Source organism: Hippocampus guttulatus, chromosome 5 (genome assembly GCF_054856545.1).
Source record: "Hippocampus guttulatus isolate MCC_2025c chromosome 5, RoL_Hgut_1.0, whole genome shotgun sequence".
In the NCBI taxonomy this organism is placed as follows: Eukaryota; Metazoa; Chordata; class Actinopteri; order Syngnathiformes; family Syngnathidae; genus Hippocampus; species Hippocampus guttulatus.
In genome coordinates, this window is record NC_141265.1 from 14,675,360 (window position 1) to 14,692,051 (window position 16,692).

The following is a 16,692-nucleotide window of genomic DNA, read 5'->3' on the forward strand; positions in this document are numbered from 1 at the left end:
CATGCTACATTGGTTGTTTAGCAACGTCATGCAAGAAGGCCAGCATTCTCCAAGTTGAATTTGTTGGACAGCGATTTGATCAGACAAGCCTTGAATTTGATTTCACAGCCTGCACTTTATAAACTGTTTTTTTTCAGCGTTGTCAAGTCCAGTTTGAAGTTGTCTCCATTTTGCAAAATTTCCTTTCAAAGCTCTGGCTGCCATTCTGCGCTGTAGTTTTATGGTGTTAACAAAAGGAAACTCTATGTGTGCATGCATTAGGTGTCAAATAACATGGTACATGTTCTTGTTCAAAAGATTTTTGATGAGTATTTCATTAAACACCCCCAGCGGGATATTAATTAATTAAAACTCCAGTCAAAAGACTAGTCAACCATCCAGCCACCCTATAAACACATTTGCATTCCCTCTGATGAAGGCGACTCGTGCCCAATTGAAATGCTTTTAATGGGACGTGTCAGCCATAGGAGATGCTTTGCTTAAAATTAACAGAGCTCCCCCCCCCCCCCCCCAAAGTCCTTGTCGAGGCTCACTTTCAGTGAAATACAGTTGATATAAAAAGTGTACACACCAACTGTTCAGATGACTGTTGTGATCAGTGTTCATTTTGACATTTTTATTTATTTTTCATGATAGTCTTTAGACTACAATTAATGAACGTTTTTGTCATAATTTAGCCATCTGATTGTATTTTAGTGTTGATGCAATTGTCGTCGATGAAAACAGAGCCATTTTAGTCAACCTAATTAAAAATTAATATAGTTGACCTTTTCCTTCAGCATGCATAAAAAAACTTTTATCCAGAAAAATATAACACCAACTTGAAACTGTAGTTTAACATGCAAGACACACGATTTAACACAACGGTGTCTTTATTAAACTTTAAACATTTTAAAAAAGGGCAGAATTGCCCGAGATTAATCACAATGAATGCAACTGTGTTTGAACGTTAATCTAAATAAAGCGCAGTGCTTGCTACGACAAAGCTGGTAACCCAACCGCAGAAGGCTAACATTTATTTACTTGGGTTAATTTTAAGGAATGCACTTTGTGCTCATGAGACTTGTGCTCTCTTATGCTTTCCCCTAGTGAGGCCACCAGTGACTCTCACGTTAGCCACGTTAGCAGCATTATTTACCTTGCAGAACATTTCGGGATGTACATTCTGTGGATGTCTCTAAAAATCTTTCGTGTTCTTCTCACGCAGGACCGTTCCACATTCTTTACACTTAAGTTTGTTTTCTTCCCGGGCGTGTGATTCAAACGGGAAAAGAAAATCGTCTGGAAAAAAATATTTGAGACGAAATGAAAGCTGAACATTTTTTCGTCAATGAAATTAACTCCGGTTGTGATTCACTTCTGTGTTCTTGTTGTTCGGTCTGTCACCTGGTGGCGGCATAAGAAAGAATTTGCCCATCAAATCAAGTTTATTTGACAGATTAATTACATGCAGTCAGCTGCAGATGATAACGATAACACGATAGTAGAACAAGTGATATAATGTAGACGAGAAATACAATAGATTGCTTCATAGAGTTTTATTCTAAACTTTAATATACTTGAAATAATGATTGTTTTTTTTCACCAATTTAATTAAATGAACACAGGTTCCTGTGGTGTGGTTGCACTACTCATTGAACCTTCCCACAGAAAGACATTGTGCGTTTATTATATTTCTCGTAAAGCCTTTGGTGTGAACATCAATAGTTTAGCGATTTAATCAACTAATCAGGGAAATTGATCGCTGAGGATTACCTCGATCTTGCCCTGAATTCTATTGATGAAGACCTAATGAGGAAAATGTGCTGACATACAGTATAAAGATTGTAGCACATTTCTGTAACGTGTTCCATTCCGGGATTTTCTGATCCGTCAGCTTTTTTTCCAGATAGCCCGAAGATCCTGGAAATCCTGCTGGTGCCGGCGAGCTGCTATTATTCGGACAAATTTGATTTGGAGTCTATTGCAGGCAATTTTGCGTGATCTTCAGGGATATTGCTATAAGGACAGCATATTTGTGCGAGGGAGAAAAGTAGATGAGATTCATCTAAGATAGATGTCTTCCTTTATTTGTACCAATAGCACTGATAAGGAAGTGTGGTTCTTTATTGCTATCATTAGTTTTATTGGTATTGTTAATGCTATGGTGTGTTCTTTTGGCATTTTGAAAGCAGAGAAGATTAGTGGATCAATCACAGTCCGATTTGCCTTGTGGTGGGTAACTATGGTGAATCAAATGAGGAAATGCCGGCGGAGTAAGCGGAAAAGAAAAGCTAAACAAGGGGGGCGGAAAATGATATGAATGGATTAAACAAACTAACAAGTGGGCACAGAGGAGTTTGTCGTCTAGAGACGGAAGGCAATTGCAGAGCGGATAGATTGTCTTGTATGGTGTGATGTGATTATAAAAGTGATTTAAATCCGGGGGAAAACAAATGGACACAATAAGAAGGAAATCCTTTTTTGTTTTGTTCTCACAAGTGGAGCGATAAGCAGCTCGCCAGTGCTTCCACATTGCAAAATACAGTCACCATTTGCCCACAATAAGGATTTACGTATATCGAACTACTATGGTCTAACATTTGAATGGATGTGAGAAACTCCTCTCCCCCTCTGATTGAATAACTTGTAGCAACAAACAAACAAAGAAATTTGCCTCTGCATTATTCCCAAACTTTCACTTGTCTATAAGGCAATTAAAAAGGTGTGTGTGTGTGTGTGTGTGTGTGTGTGTGTGTGTGTGTGTGTGTGTGTGTGAATACAGTATAGTGTGTTTATAGAGTTACAGTAGATTATTGTATTGTGGAGGAATTGTGCCATAGCAAAGATCTGTGTGGATTGTTGCTAAATTGATATGTTATCCTTCTTAATACCAACCACTACTTAAGAGCCTGTTAACAGTGCGCCTACTGTTTGCAGCCGACACCTTCACATTTGACCGACTGCTTAGTGATCAATCATCATCCCCATCCCAAGGGGCAGTTTCTAAATATTACATGTCTGGGTGGGGGTTTTGGGGTTAATTCATTAATATGCATGCCTGCTATTCACGAATTAGATTTGTTTGATGGTTGACCTACAAGGAGTAGGTGTGACGTGATCTCCTTTGACTTTTCGGAAAATGTCTGCTTTGTCTTGCCGATCTGTGATCATGCAGAGTAAAGTAACTTTTAGCTGGTGACCTATTTTATAAAGACACCGTGAGACACCAGAACGTAACAAAGTGCAGCACAAGATTCAGTTCTGAGTGTTCGCTCAAAGTTCATAAATAGCAAGTGGGACATGCATTGAAAATAGTAAATGAAACAGTCACCCAAAATCGGATTAGAACACCCCTGTCGGAAAAATTGCTTGTCGCAGGTTTGAGAAGACTTTTTTTTTTTCTGTCATGTTGTGTTTCTGTCTGCTGGTGACATGATTTTCCCCCTTATCAACAGTCTCACCTTGTTAATTGGTGGGTGGAGCCTCCTCGCCGCACCAGCCTTGCTTAGCTATTGCTATAGTTCTTGCTTCACTTCTGTCTCGTCTTCTGATAGCAGATTGCCATTATTTTTGTTTGCTCTACTTTCCCTCCATGGTGGCTCGTTCCACCTCCTTTTGTTTGCAGTTGATATGAAGGCTGAACCATTAATCGAGTTCAAATCAACTTTGTGATGTAATAGAATGCAATTTTTGACTTGCTTGTTATTTTCTGACAATTAGAGGTACAGCGATTCATCAACAACTAATCGATTATCAGTTGAATGACTCGTTTAGATATTTTAAATTTAAAGTTGCCCAAATGTTCAGAATTTGAGCTTCTCAACAGCAAATATGGTTTTCCGGCTGTTTAGCACGTCTGTCTCACAGTGCAGAGGTCGAGGGTTCGAATCCAGGCTTCATAAACATTATATTGTGGATGAACCCTCAATGGAGACGAGTGTTGTAGTAGCGCTGCAGTGACTATGGCATAATATCGGCAGGATTTAGGACTTTCCTGAGAGAGTCAGGGATTCATCAAACCAGAAGAAACTAAAGCTGGGTTTTGTTGTTATTAGAGGAGCTCTTACCTGCCTCCATGGGGGTGGGGCTTGTTTGTCTTCTTTACTCGACCTCCAGGTTTTTCTCCACGAATGCTCAAGAGGAACAACATTGTAGGAAGAAAATGGGAAGCCAAAAAAATGTTATCATTTATTAACACACCATCTTTTGCTGCCTGACATTGTGCTTTCTCAGATCCATTTTTAGTGGGTATAAGGAGCATTTCTACACCTCAGAGGGTAATCATAGTTTTCAATTACCCAGAAGAACGGCTTTTTAGGGGTAAGGTCAAACTATAGGATTTGTCTGCAACCAAGGTGGTGGTGTTGACCGCAATTGCTCAGAAGGCAGCAGCTTATCTGCGCAAACATTCTTGGATCGCAGATGTCCCACTTGTGCATTTGTAAATGATTAACGTAACATAATCACCTAAAGCCAGATTATTATCATTATTTATAAGGTGTAATGCCACATAATGACATATTGTGCTAGGACACATGGTTTACTTCTGTGTTAACCTTCTGTAGAAGCGAAGGACGGGCAAAGTCATTGATCGTATCCATTTGGGTTTGTTCATGAGAAATTCTACGCTATGGCATCTATTGTTACAACTGCTATTATGTGAATATGTGTGTGCTTCTGCCTCGACAGACTATTCACATTTCCCTGGAATTGAATTTTTTTTGGGGGGAATACTTTTTTTTTCTACACTCGGATAGATGTGTGTGTGAATAAGACCAAGGTAATGTGCTGTTTCTGAGAAGGAATATAGCTTATAAAACTCCTAGCCTTTGTTTCTTTAACCACTCGTCCATTCAGACAGAGAAGATGGGTGGGTGGATGGGTGTTGTGTTGGGCTTCATAGACTATTCACCCTCGTCAAGCCCACGGGCTCTTTAATGAGCTCACCTAATGACCCTCACTCTCAGTCTGCCTCTCTCTAACACGAAACCACTGGACCTCAGACTTTTCTGTTTGATCCGACGACCGTTTATGTTGTGGTTCCGACACCTCAGTGTAGTAGTACTTTGGAATGGACATTTGTCAACATTTCCTTGATTGACTATGTACACGTTGAGAGTGCATCAACAGCACCTCTGCTGGTCACCGCAGAGTAGTGCACTCCATTTTGACTCCATCGCCTGCGTGGGTTTTCTCCGGGTACTCCGGTTTCCTCCCACATTCCAAAAACATGCATGGCAGGCTGATTGGACGCTCTAAATTGTCCCTAGGTGTGAATGTGAGCGCGGATGGTTGTTCGTCTCTGTGTGCCCTGCGGTTGGCTGGCAACCGTTTCAGGGTGTCCCCCGCCTACTGCCCGAAGACAGCTGGGATAGGCTCCAGCACCCCCCGCGACCCTAGTGAGGATCAAGCGGTTTGGAAAATGGATGGATGGATGGATGCTTTCAGACAGGATGAATCAACTATTACCACACAATCTAAGAATTGTTAACGTTCATTGAATAGACCAATTATTCTCCCTTCTTCCTTGTTTCTCCCCCCCCCCCCCCCGACTTCTAAATGCATTCATGTAGATTAGCATTCATATAGTAGATGTCTTGACACAAGTTGTGAGGTATTGAATACAAAGTTACCATTCGCATGAGAACAGATTCCTCACTTTAACAAGGCGAATAGAAACATTCTAAATTATAGATTTACACGCGCAATGCAAACTAATGATAAATAACACAGCAGACATGCGTTTGCTACAGCAATTCAAGAATTCTGAGTCGTTTACTGTGAAAATAACCATCTGTAAACTGCCACTCAAATGTGTTTGCTAATTGGTCCATTCCCGTCTACTAGCATGTGGTGAGCCGTATTTATGACTGACTCCGCAAACCCAGCCATCGGGGCGGCAGAGAGCTTCCGTTTTTTTTCTCTTGGGGACATCTCCTGGCGCCAATCATTTTATTCATGTTACAATATGAGATTAGGCTGTGTCCATGAAGACAGAGACATTAAAGGATGGCCCGTGTTTCCTCCCCATTAGTCATCTGTAAGTCCGACGACAACACGCAAGGCTGCAAGCACACAGACACACTTTACCGCAACTCCCCATATAATCAACAACTATGTAAGTGTCCTTTGAATTTTATTGTGTAGTGTAATTACTCTTCCTGAAATCACCTTATGCCTGTCACCTCTATTCTAACTGTGTGTGCGCATATTATGGGTTCCTTGGAGAGAGTACAGAGACCGCAAGGTTGTAAAGACTTGCAGACTATTGATTAAACTTTTATCACCATGGTGAAGCTTTTTAGCAGCTGTTCTTTAGTCATGTCACTTTTACTGTAAACAATTTATGGAAATCCACTTGGTGTCGACTTGTCTAAGTGGCTCTTGTCGGGACAAGATGCTTCTTATGTTCTGTCATGATGGTGTGGCAAGGTGGAGGCCATCATGGAGTGGATGTTCAACTGGTTTGTGGGTCAGGAAAGCTCTTGTTCATTGCTCGAATTATTTTATCCTCCCCTATGTCCTTTTTTTTTTTTTTTATCATCCACTTATATTTTTCAGAGAGCCTACTAGAATACAAATGAGTGTCAGACCTGTCACTGACAAGTGTTTGATGTATTCCTCGTGTTATGCCCTATCTAGAGGTGTTCAGGACATGAAAGGAAGTCCCTATTCTGCTGAAGTACCAAGCGGCCAACGAGACACCAAACCTTATGTCACAAAATCATTTCTTAACAATACATTGCTTTACCATCAATCGATCAATCTATCATCTGATCGAAAAACAAAAACTTCAGGGTGAATTAAGGTCACAACAACAAACTAAACATTTTTGTTGGAAAGTTATGTTCAAAATTTCCCTGCGACAAACGAAACTGCTTGGGACATTTAAAACTGCATGCGAACATGCACGCAACCTTTCAACCTTGACGAAATCCCAAATTTGCAGCTTCGTGAGATGCGCGCATTACAATATGGGGAGAGATTTGTCTCCAAATTATTCACAAATGTAACCGCCATTTACACTTTTTTCTTAATGTTGTGTGTGCATTTATTTTGATGTCTCATTTATCATGATTAAACTCTGAATGTGAATTGTTGAATGTGCGTTTGTATATCAGTGGACACCTACGTGTGTTTTTCCGACAAATGTCAAAAAGTTTTCCATATATTCACACGTGTCAAATATTCACATGTGGATAGGTCCCTCCGTCCCTCCTCTGTCCATTAACGGATAGTGTTGCCGTCTCCGTCAAACGGGAACAAGTCATTTCCTGTTTTCTTTTTTTTTTGTTTAAGAATTGAAAAACGATGTGTATACAAAATACGAAAACTGGTGTTGCCTTGAAGACGGAAGACCATCTTCTACTATTCCTCCATCTTCTCCTACTGCTGCTGCTACTGAAGAAGAAGAAGATGATGATCTTTTGGCTTCAAGGCAAACCAAGCTCGGAACGCATCCTACTTTCTAAACCAATCAGCAGCTCATGCTCATCTCGACCGCCGGATGCGGGATGCCCAGAGCATACTCCAGAACTCCTTTTTTTTTGTGGCATTCTGAATCACCAAAAGGTACTTTTGAAAAATGCTCTGAGTTGACAAAGAGTCAGAGTGAGGCAGAGCGCGTTCGAATTGTATTTCCGTCAGCACGCACTGAAAAGTTGGCCTCATTTGCGAGCATATTGCTTGCAGTGATCAGAAAAAGCTCAAAACAAGCTATTTTTCTGATGAAAGAAAAGCACCTACTCTTTTGTGCCTGTATTGTAGAACACAATATTCTTTGAGTCTGCAAGATGGGTCAAAATATTCTAAAATTGCTGGCAATATGGGAAACTCGGCTGGCAGTAAATGAGTTCATAACATACACAGGAGAAAACAATCAATCAAGGTGATCGTTCACTCCTACCCGATTCTGCAAGTGCAAGCACATTTGACAAATAATATCCCTTAGCATGGCTGGTGCAAGGAGATGGAAATGGGGATTCCTTTTCTCGCTGTCATCCTAGATCTGCTCTTGACGGAATGGTCAATGGATGGAACAATTAAAGGAGCCGATATCCATCCACCAATTAGCCGTAATCACCACAAATGAAATACACACCTGCATTGACACCAAAATATAAATAAATGAGAAAGAACACCTCTCTTGTAACACCAGCTTGATTATAAACACGAGACACTATTACCGCACACTTTGTAGCTGTAGATAAAAACAACTATTGGGCCATTATCAGGATTTGTCAGGTTGGCAGTTTTATTTTGAAGGTTTCTCGACCTGATCAGCTGTTTTTCAACACATCACACCAGTAAGCGGAGGCTGAAGTGAAAGCTGAAACTGTCGGCAAGGTAAGTATTTTCTCTCTCTCTCTCTCTCTCTCTCTCTCTCTCTCTCTCTCTCTCTCTCTCTCTCTCTCTCTCTACCAGAGGAAAAAACAAAAAACAAAATGTTTGTCAAAACAAAATAATTTACGTCCATTTATGTTCCTTATTCTTTTCTTTTGGCCATTCAAACACCTGTTTGCCTGAACATGAACAGTGCATCGCCATACAGCGCTGAGACATTTCGCGGAAAAACTCTGTAACAATGGTAAAGAGCGGTTAACGGGACAATGCAGTACAATGGTTGACTGGCGACTCGGCATTCTGTAAATGTCGTTACTCGCTAGAAATTGCCGAACAAAAGCATTTTCATTGTGAAATGCGTTGCTGTTACATTGTATTGCTCTAACCATGAACGTGGGTGGGTTGCGGGCGGGGGGCGAATGAAATTATGCTTGACATAGTTTAACTTAATTTTAAATAAGAGCAGAAACTGCAAAAAAAAAAAGTCGTAAAATAACAATGTAATAATTGGAAGACTGACAGCATGACCAACTGTCGACACTAAACATTGCTCTGTGTTATGTGAGACTTTTTTCGCTCGACTGAACCGTGGGCATTGAAGTGTACCGTCAGCAGTTTGACGCTTAAGGAAGGAAAAGAATAATGCATTCCTTTAGTGTAAAGAAATCGAAGCAGCTGGGCCCCACGCCGCTCAACTACTGATCCCCTGATAGATTTTCTATACGTGATTGGAGCCGTGCGACTTGACAGTTGACATATCTACCGCATAGTTGTGCATGTAAACAGTATTACAATTCCAGGTTTACTTGCAGAACATAGATAAAAGTCCATCACATTGATATCCCGGTGGTGATATCTACATCGCGCAATCCTCCGTCCCCAGTGGTTTGATACTTTCTGGGCTGCTTGTAAATAATACAGTGTAGCACCTGATTATTTTGTATTGCTTCATTGCTACAATCCTAACATCGTTACATGGCTCGCTGTTTGTATTCTTAGCTCGTATTTTTAGGTTTGGCACGACAACAGCGGGCAACAGCATCGTATTTATTTTAAAAGTGTGATGGAGTGATTGACTTTTGAGGAGAGTGATAATTGATCACATTAGTGGAGTGTGACGTTGAGTTTTCAGCTCCAAAATTTTACTCGGATGAAGATGGTTGACAGTCTGTTGAAGGAAATTGTTGGCGGTTTTACACAGGTCTGGTTTTTTCCCTCTGAAGTGGATTATATAACCCCATTAGAGGCTTTGCTTATTCATGGCTGTGTAATTTGGAGTTTTATTCCCTTTACTTGCTGTTTTGCTGCCATATGCCCTCCATCAATCCCTGCACCTGCAAAGCATCACTGATTTCTGCGAACCTCTTATCAAGGACTTTGCTCCCAGTGGAGTTGATAATGAATGTGGGAACTGGAGCCAGGAGAAATGGAGCATCTCCCCATGGGGGTGGTAAAACTCGGGTTTCAATTAGCTCAGTAATGGGGCAGAGTGGGATCAGCAGAGTAACATACAGAGAGATAAAGTCTCCCTGCGAATCTTGTAAGAGTCATCTAACTGATGGATGATTACCACCAAGAGATTTATTAGGAGAGATCCTGTCGTAAAATTTGTCGTATAATTATCGGGATGACACTTGGCAACAGACGTTTTAAACATATACAACGGATAATTTGATTTGTTCTGAAAACAACAAACTGCATTTGTGTTCGTAATCTGGGGGATTCCAGGTCTGAGTTTTCATCGACTCAGCATCGAGACAAGGTACTTGGTCCTTGTGCAGTCACGTCAAAGTTCCTTGCTTTTGACGTCATCTAAAATTTGTTGATTTCGAGAAATTCTCACTTCAGCTTGGATTCTTAAGGCATCTCAGTAGTCATGTTGACTAGGTTTTTTTTTCTCCTTCTTATCAACAATCAGTTCCTCAAAAGCAACAGTGTCCTTAAGAAGCAATAAATAATAAAAGGGATGCAGGCAGCAGTGAATTGACCAATCAAGTATTGTTTGTGCTCACCCTGATTAGAACAGTCCCATTGATGGTCCTGCCACAAATAGTGTTGTCACTGTACCAAAATTCTGACTTTGATACTCTACCCACAAAAAGTATCTCAGTACGGATAATGAAATAACAACGGGCGCTCGGGAACTATCCCAGGAATGATTGTCGCAATGGGTGCTACACTATGCTATCTTGGACCGCAACCGCCAGCAACGCGCTGTGGCTGGAGAGCTAGCGCCGCTAAAGACTGTCCTGTCATAGTGCGGAACTGCTGTTCTAAGTCCCTAATTGTTCTCTCCATGGTAGCGAAAAAGCAACAATCTGACAGTAGTGTTATCACTGAAGAATAATGTGTGTAATGTGCACTGTAGAATATTAGTCGTTTATTGAACGGGCAGTCGTTGATTGCTGTCATTTTTACATTTGAAAATCTGGCACCATTTCAATTTAATATTCCTGACTGTCTCATCACTGTACAGGTAGTTAACAGATAACATCTAAGACCATATACCGGTAATATTTTGTGGCATGCATTCCACATTTCTTTTATTATTATTGTCAACCTTGCATCATCTTCACCATTTTGTAGTGAGCAGCCTAGACAGAGATGTGAACCACTTTTGGCGCAACACTACCGCTAAATTCAATTTCCAACTTAACGGGCGTTATCATCTGTCTCATTTTCCATCAATAGTACCTTTTGTATGGTTTGTATGTTTTTTTTCTTTTTACTTACCCGTATATTTTTCATCTGTTATTATTTATTGGGGGTGAGGGGGTGAGAGATATTTCCCCAAAACATTGGGAGGTTTCAAAATTGTCCATCCTTCGGAGTGGATTTTAACGTGAGCTTTTCATTACTGTGAATGCTGTATATTTTGCAATTATATTTCTTTTATGAATTTTTGTTGCTGGAATGAAACCTAATCAGCTACGAAGGCTATTATTAACAATTTCTGCTTTCTTTGTTGCTCTTGAGGGAGAGTCTTTTATTGCAAGCACAAAAATCAAAGGATTGCCCCAAGTCATTGGTTCATTAGAAATTGAACCAATGTCAAACCAACCACAGGGAAAGCTAGACTCTTGCCTCTCTTTCGCCCGCGAGGATGAAAAGAAGAGTTCTGATGATGGGGGCGGAGAAGTGCTGGCTAGTTGGTTGAAATTGCATCTATGAGCAAAAAAATAATAGATAGCTGAGTGCTCTTATGAAATTCTTGCCTAGCAAGAGTCAGAGGACAAGATTGTTTTGTTACACTGACATTGGGGTTTGTTTTTTTCTCTTTCTTGTGAATGTGTTTCAATAAAATACTTTCAAACGCCCATCTCTACCCCTATCTTTGCCTTGGCAGATAACTGCATTGAAGGCTGGATTGGACTCATCATGGTGCAGCAGTTGAATGGCAGGATAACTACAGACTTGGTGATTCCACAAAAAAGACCCGCTGTAAGTCCACAGCATGCATGACTCTCTCACATCATTTTATCCCTGCGCATTCATCCTGCCAATCTCAAAGAAAACAGCTGCGGCTGCATGTGCTTTCCATTTAATTTGTCTTGTGTTTTCTTTCTTTTTAAATACTACCCAAGGCTTTTGACCATTGGTAAGCAATGGGCAATAAATAAATCAGGGTGGCACGGTGCCATAGTGGTAGGAGTTGCCGACTCACAGCACCGGGTTTTTTAGTTTGAATTTTGGTTCTGGCCTTCCTGTGTGGGTGATGCATATTCTCCGTGTTTGTTTTTTGCACTCCTTTTCCTTTTTGTTATCGATAAAAATGAATGACCAATCATTTGAAAAATTAAAGCCCAGAGGGACTGTTATCAAACGCCCATCAATATTGAACCCACAAATGCTCAGGATACATAGTAATAAAGATGCGTTCGATCATTACACTATAAATTTAGTAGGATCCTCACAGGACTTTTTGAGGGGCTTAGTTTCCCATTGTTTTGTCTTGGCAAGGCACTTATTCAGTGCACTGTCCTGTTTTCTCAGCTCATTATCATTGATCAAAGTCATTGATTTCACGAGATTCATTCGCCTGTTTTATCTAAACTGGAACAGTCTGAATTCCGAACACTGCATCGTGTCATTGTATTCACTCCTTGTTCTTAGGCAGTATTAATGTTCATCGTCATTCTGTAATTTTTGGTTGTGTCTGTATTTTATCGCATGAAGTAAAGCTAAAATGAAAAAAAGCTCAGAGGAAAGTATAGAGTAAGTCTCATTACTCTTTTTCTCTATTACCACTCTGCTGTAAAAGATACTGTACATTATTTTACAGCAACTTTGAAAGTTGACATCTGAGCGCTGCTCATGTCAATGACATACACTATAACATCTGTTCTGATTGTATGTTGTTTGCTATGATTAGTGTTGTGTGTTTGTATAATTCTCTTTTCTTGTGCTTAGTTGTCACGCTCCTTAAAGATGACTCCGGTGCCTGTGCTGGGCAAGTTCCGACCAATTGTGGGTCAGTGCTGCCAACAGTGCAATCCTGACAGTCTCGTAAGAATCAAACCATTCAACAGAAAACCTTGAATCCACTTGAAATGTACTTTCTGATGCTATTCCAATAACTTGGTCAAATATCTCTTTTTGTCTTTTTCAGTCACGCCATCGTAAGAAGTTTGGACAAAGCCCCTTGCTTGACTTTCACAATATTCTCTGTGTCAATGAGACTCACACCAGGTAAAGTTAATGTTCAACAAGTGAGGCAATATTTTATTGTGAAAGTTTTGACACATTTAGGATCAATAAGTTGTACTGCTAAAAACTAAATTGTAAATTGATGTTTACCCCACCATCGCCAGTATTATCAGCAAAATTCATGTTCCCCACAAGTTGGGCGTTCCGACAGCAGAATTCGCAGTTCATTAAATTCGTCTCCCAGAAATACCTCAGACACGTGAACCCGCGCAGCTACTCATCCACAAAACTGAATTTCCTCCCTTTTTTCCCCCCGCCATGACTGCTTCCTCACAAAACCAGTCAGACTCATGATTGTCTCTTCCGGCACTCAAGGTTTATTGGAGGGGAAGAAACGCTGACAGTCCTCTTTGCCATTGTTCATTGTTTACAAGAGTTACAGTATATGATCTCTTTTCGCCATCCCTGACTGGTCGATTGCAAGGCACACATACTGCTGACCAACACACATAGTCACATTCACACTTGTGGGCAATTTAGTCTTCAATGAACCCAACACGCATGTTTTCGGAATGTGGCAGCAAGCCAGAGTGCTCGGAGAAGACCCACGCAAGCACCGGGAGAACATGTAAAATACACACATGAAAAGCCGGAGGCGACGTTCGAAACATTGACCTCAGAACTGTGAGGCGCACACATGAACGACTACTGCCGCCCTGCATGGGAAATTATTTATGACTTCATTCTGTTGGTCTGAACTTGTCTTTATTTCAGTGTGACCCCCCTATGCAAGTATTTGTCTCAAGACATTTTATTTAACGTGTGTATTTTTTATTTAACATTTCTTTTTCCCCCTTCTGTTGTAGGTACAGAGGCTGGCTTGTGCGGAGGATATGCTGTGTGCTATTTGTGAGTGGGTGCAAGGTCTATCCGAGTCCTGTTAACAGCCGGCAGGAGAGGATCTGTGAGAGTAACAGGTACCAGAGATGACAGAGCTGATGGCGGAGAGGAGAGTAAATTAATGATAGGGGAAGATGCAGAAAATGTAATGGAATCCTACAGTTCTGGGGAGAGAAATGACTAAAGGCGAGCAGATAAGACCCACAAACAATGACAAAGAGAAGAAAGTATCTCACCTGCGGAGTGAATGAAGAGAAACTGCGTAACAAGGGACAGACATCATACTTTTCTGTCTGTTGTTGTCTTTTTGTCTATATAATTGAGTTGAACGTATTGCTAACCCCTTCACTCAAGGTTGCTGTCGTCCTACTGGGTGTGTTTTAGGATGAAAGAACTCTATTTGGAGCTTATTTAACTGAGCTGCCCTATGATTGTGTTTCAGGGTGAGGGAGGCTCTCGCAACAAATCCGAAAGCGCCCGAGGGGGGTGACAGCCAAGGGCAGCTCCATCCCATCTCATCATTCCGCCCCATAATTAATACTTGCATCTCCCCGTTTTTTTTACGGTGTGTTTTTAATCATGTGAATACTATAGCATTTTATATTTGAGGGTGGCACAGTGCAAGTTGTTCAAATACAGCGGAACCCTGGTTTCTTTATTAATCCATTACAGAAAGTCTGACTAAAATCGAATCATAAAAAATCCAAAGCAATATTTCTCATAGGAAATCATGTACCTGTAAATCAAATTAATCTGTTCCAGAAACCCCCAAATCGTTTTAAAAAGTTTTTATTTTTAGTGAATAATTAAAGCTTTATATTTAACAAATGGTGAAATAAATATCAATGACCAATCAAGTGGATAGCATTCAATAAAGGTTTAGGAACTGTGGACACTAATTAAAACCAGAAACGTCCTTTGGTCTGCTTGTTTGGTGCGGACCAAAAATGGACTTTTTTTCCTCGTTGTTATTTTGTTCGGTTTGGTTCGGTTCTTATTCACACTACTTTTTGCAAGTAAGCTACCTGTATATTCTGTAAACACATCGACGCATGTGACGATCTGTGCTCCTGTTGAACAGAAATGACAAGTACAGCACCAAAAGCACAAACCCAGAAATGAAGAAAAGCATGCAATTCCTACGTGCTGCATTCTTGCTCTGCATGCGCTGTTATTAGAGCTGCAAAATCATTTTGAGGGTCAAGAAAAGCTCATTCAACGCATGTTTTGTGATGCTATTTTTCTCAATTTTGGAACAGCGTCGCGAATGCACTATGACTAAATGTTGCAGTACTTTGCAAATATTGTTTTTGTCTTCAGGGAAATGATATGAAGTAAAACTGAAGAGCCTCAGAATTAAAATGGAAAAATAGGTACTATCAAGAAGTTTGCCAGTTCGCACTCCCGTGTGTATGTGACAACTTGCAGGAATTCACTGCCTTTCTTGTTTGTCCATTATTGCCTTTCATGTGTCATCCCACTCTCGTCATCATCAGCCATTAATTTTCATTTTTGTCTCCTTTCTTCTGTCTGTCTGCATTGCCGCCACTCTGCTCGTGACTAGATGTGTGGGCTGGGTGATGATGAAGATGTTTGCCTCTCTTTTTGGCAGTATTCAAGTGAACCTCAGCCATTTTGTGGCTTTGCACAGAGCCTCGGAAGAGGTACCGGCGCTCGATCATCACACGCACGCGCACACACGCACGCACAAATTATTTCCAGATGATTAGAAGTGCATAAGGCTTCCACCATGCTGGGTGTTGAGGCACGAGTGTTTAGACTAACTCCCTCACGCTTGTGATTGGAATTAGGCTGTTTTGACCATCTACTCGACCATCTAATGAGGCTAAAGAGGTTTTCTCTATTCACCCAGTGCAATTCATTCATTTAAAAAATTTCTTCCAAACCATTTATCTGGCATCTAAATGTGAAAATTCTCTCACTTGTCCCATGACTTTTGACTTTTTCTTGTAATGGCAGACGACATCGTTGTAATTATATCATTAGTTAAATCTATCAATTGATTTATTGACTATTTTGCACCTCTCTGTTTTCAATTGTATAATCTATTTGTCTGTGGAATATTTTTACTTTGTCTCTTATGGCAATTTCACTTGTCATCCCTCATCTCAATTATTAACTTTAAATAAAACATGTCAAATAAAATAATGATTTAACTTCAAATAAAATATGTCAAATAAAATAATGAGAGAGAGAGAGATGTATTCTTTTCTTTCCGAGTGAAGTGAGTTGTTTTGTCTACAGCTAAAGACACGAGAGATTAAAAACGTAGTTTGGCCATCACTATTATCAGATCAGTAAGAGGGACATAAAAATGAATTAAAGAATCCAAATGAAATGAATTAATGAATCATTTTAACACTCTTAGGAACGACAACAGAGGAGCTGTCAGACAGAAGCACGGACAGCAAATTAATTGAACTGAGATTTGATTCAACACTAATGCGCCAGCTGCATAATCTGTACCCCTTTAGTCGCTCCAGTTAGCTCTACCCCTTCACTCATAAAACATAGGTATAAAAGTGTGAGAGATTCTTAAAAGCAGAACAATAAGCAGAGTAATAGGTCATTATAAAATGAGGTTACCGCAATGGGGATAAAAAGACTTTCGAGTCCTCTCATTGTTGGTTTTTACTTGGCTTTTCATTAAAACTGCCAGAAAAGAAAATACTGCTATATTTGATTTCTCTGTGTAGTCTGTATGTAGTCCACCTTCATTAAATCTTCCATCATACATTGTTTTTGGTTGCTCTATGATGTGTATTTGCTTTTGCTGTACATAACTACAGCACATATTTC

General features: G+C 40.3%; 1 protein-coding gene across 1 annotated transcript in view; it reads left to right on the forward strand.

The window, feature by feature from the left end:
- gpat2 (glycerol-3-phosphate acyltransferase 2, mitochondrial) overlaps positions 1-16,692 on the forward strand; it is a 68,262-nt gene that overhangs the window by 30,746 nt on the left and 20,824 nt on the right. Inside the window, exons 3-8 of the mRNA XM_086112171.1 lie at positions 11,672-11,766; positions 12,736-12,831; positions 12,935-13,014; positions 13,839-13,949; positions 14,315-14,437; positions 15,437-15,536. Of these exons, the coding sequence (XP_085968297.1) occupies positions 11,704-11,766; positions 12,736-12,831; positions 12,935-13,014; positions 13,839-13,949; positions 14,315-14,437; positions 15,437-15,536 (573 nt within the window). The 5' untranslated portion in view covers positions 11,672-11,703. The remainder of the gene's footprint in view (positions 1-11,671; positions 11,767-12,735; positions 12,832-12,934; positions 13,015-13,838; positions 13,950-14,314; positions 14,438-15,436; positions 15,537-16,692) is intronic.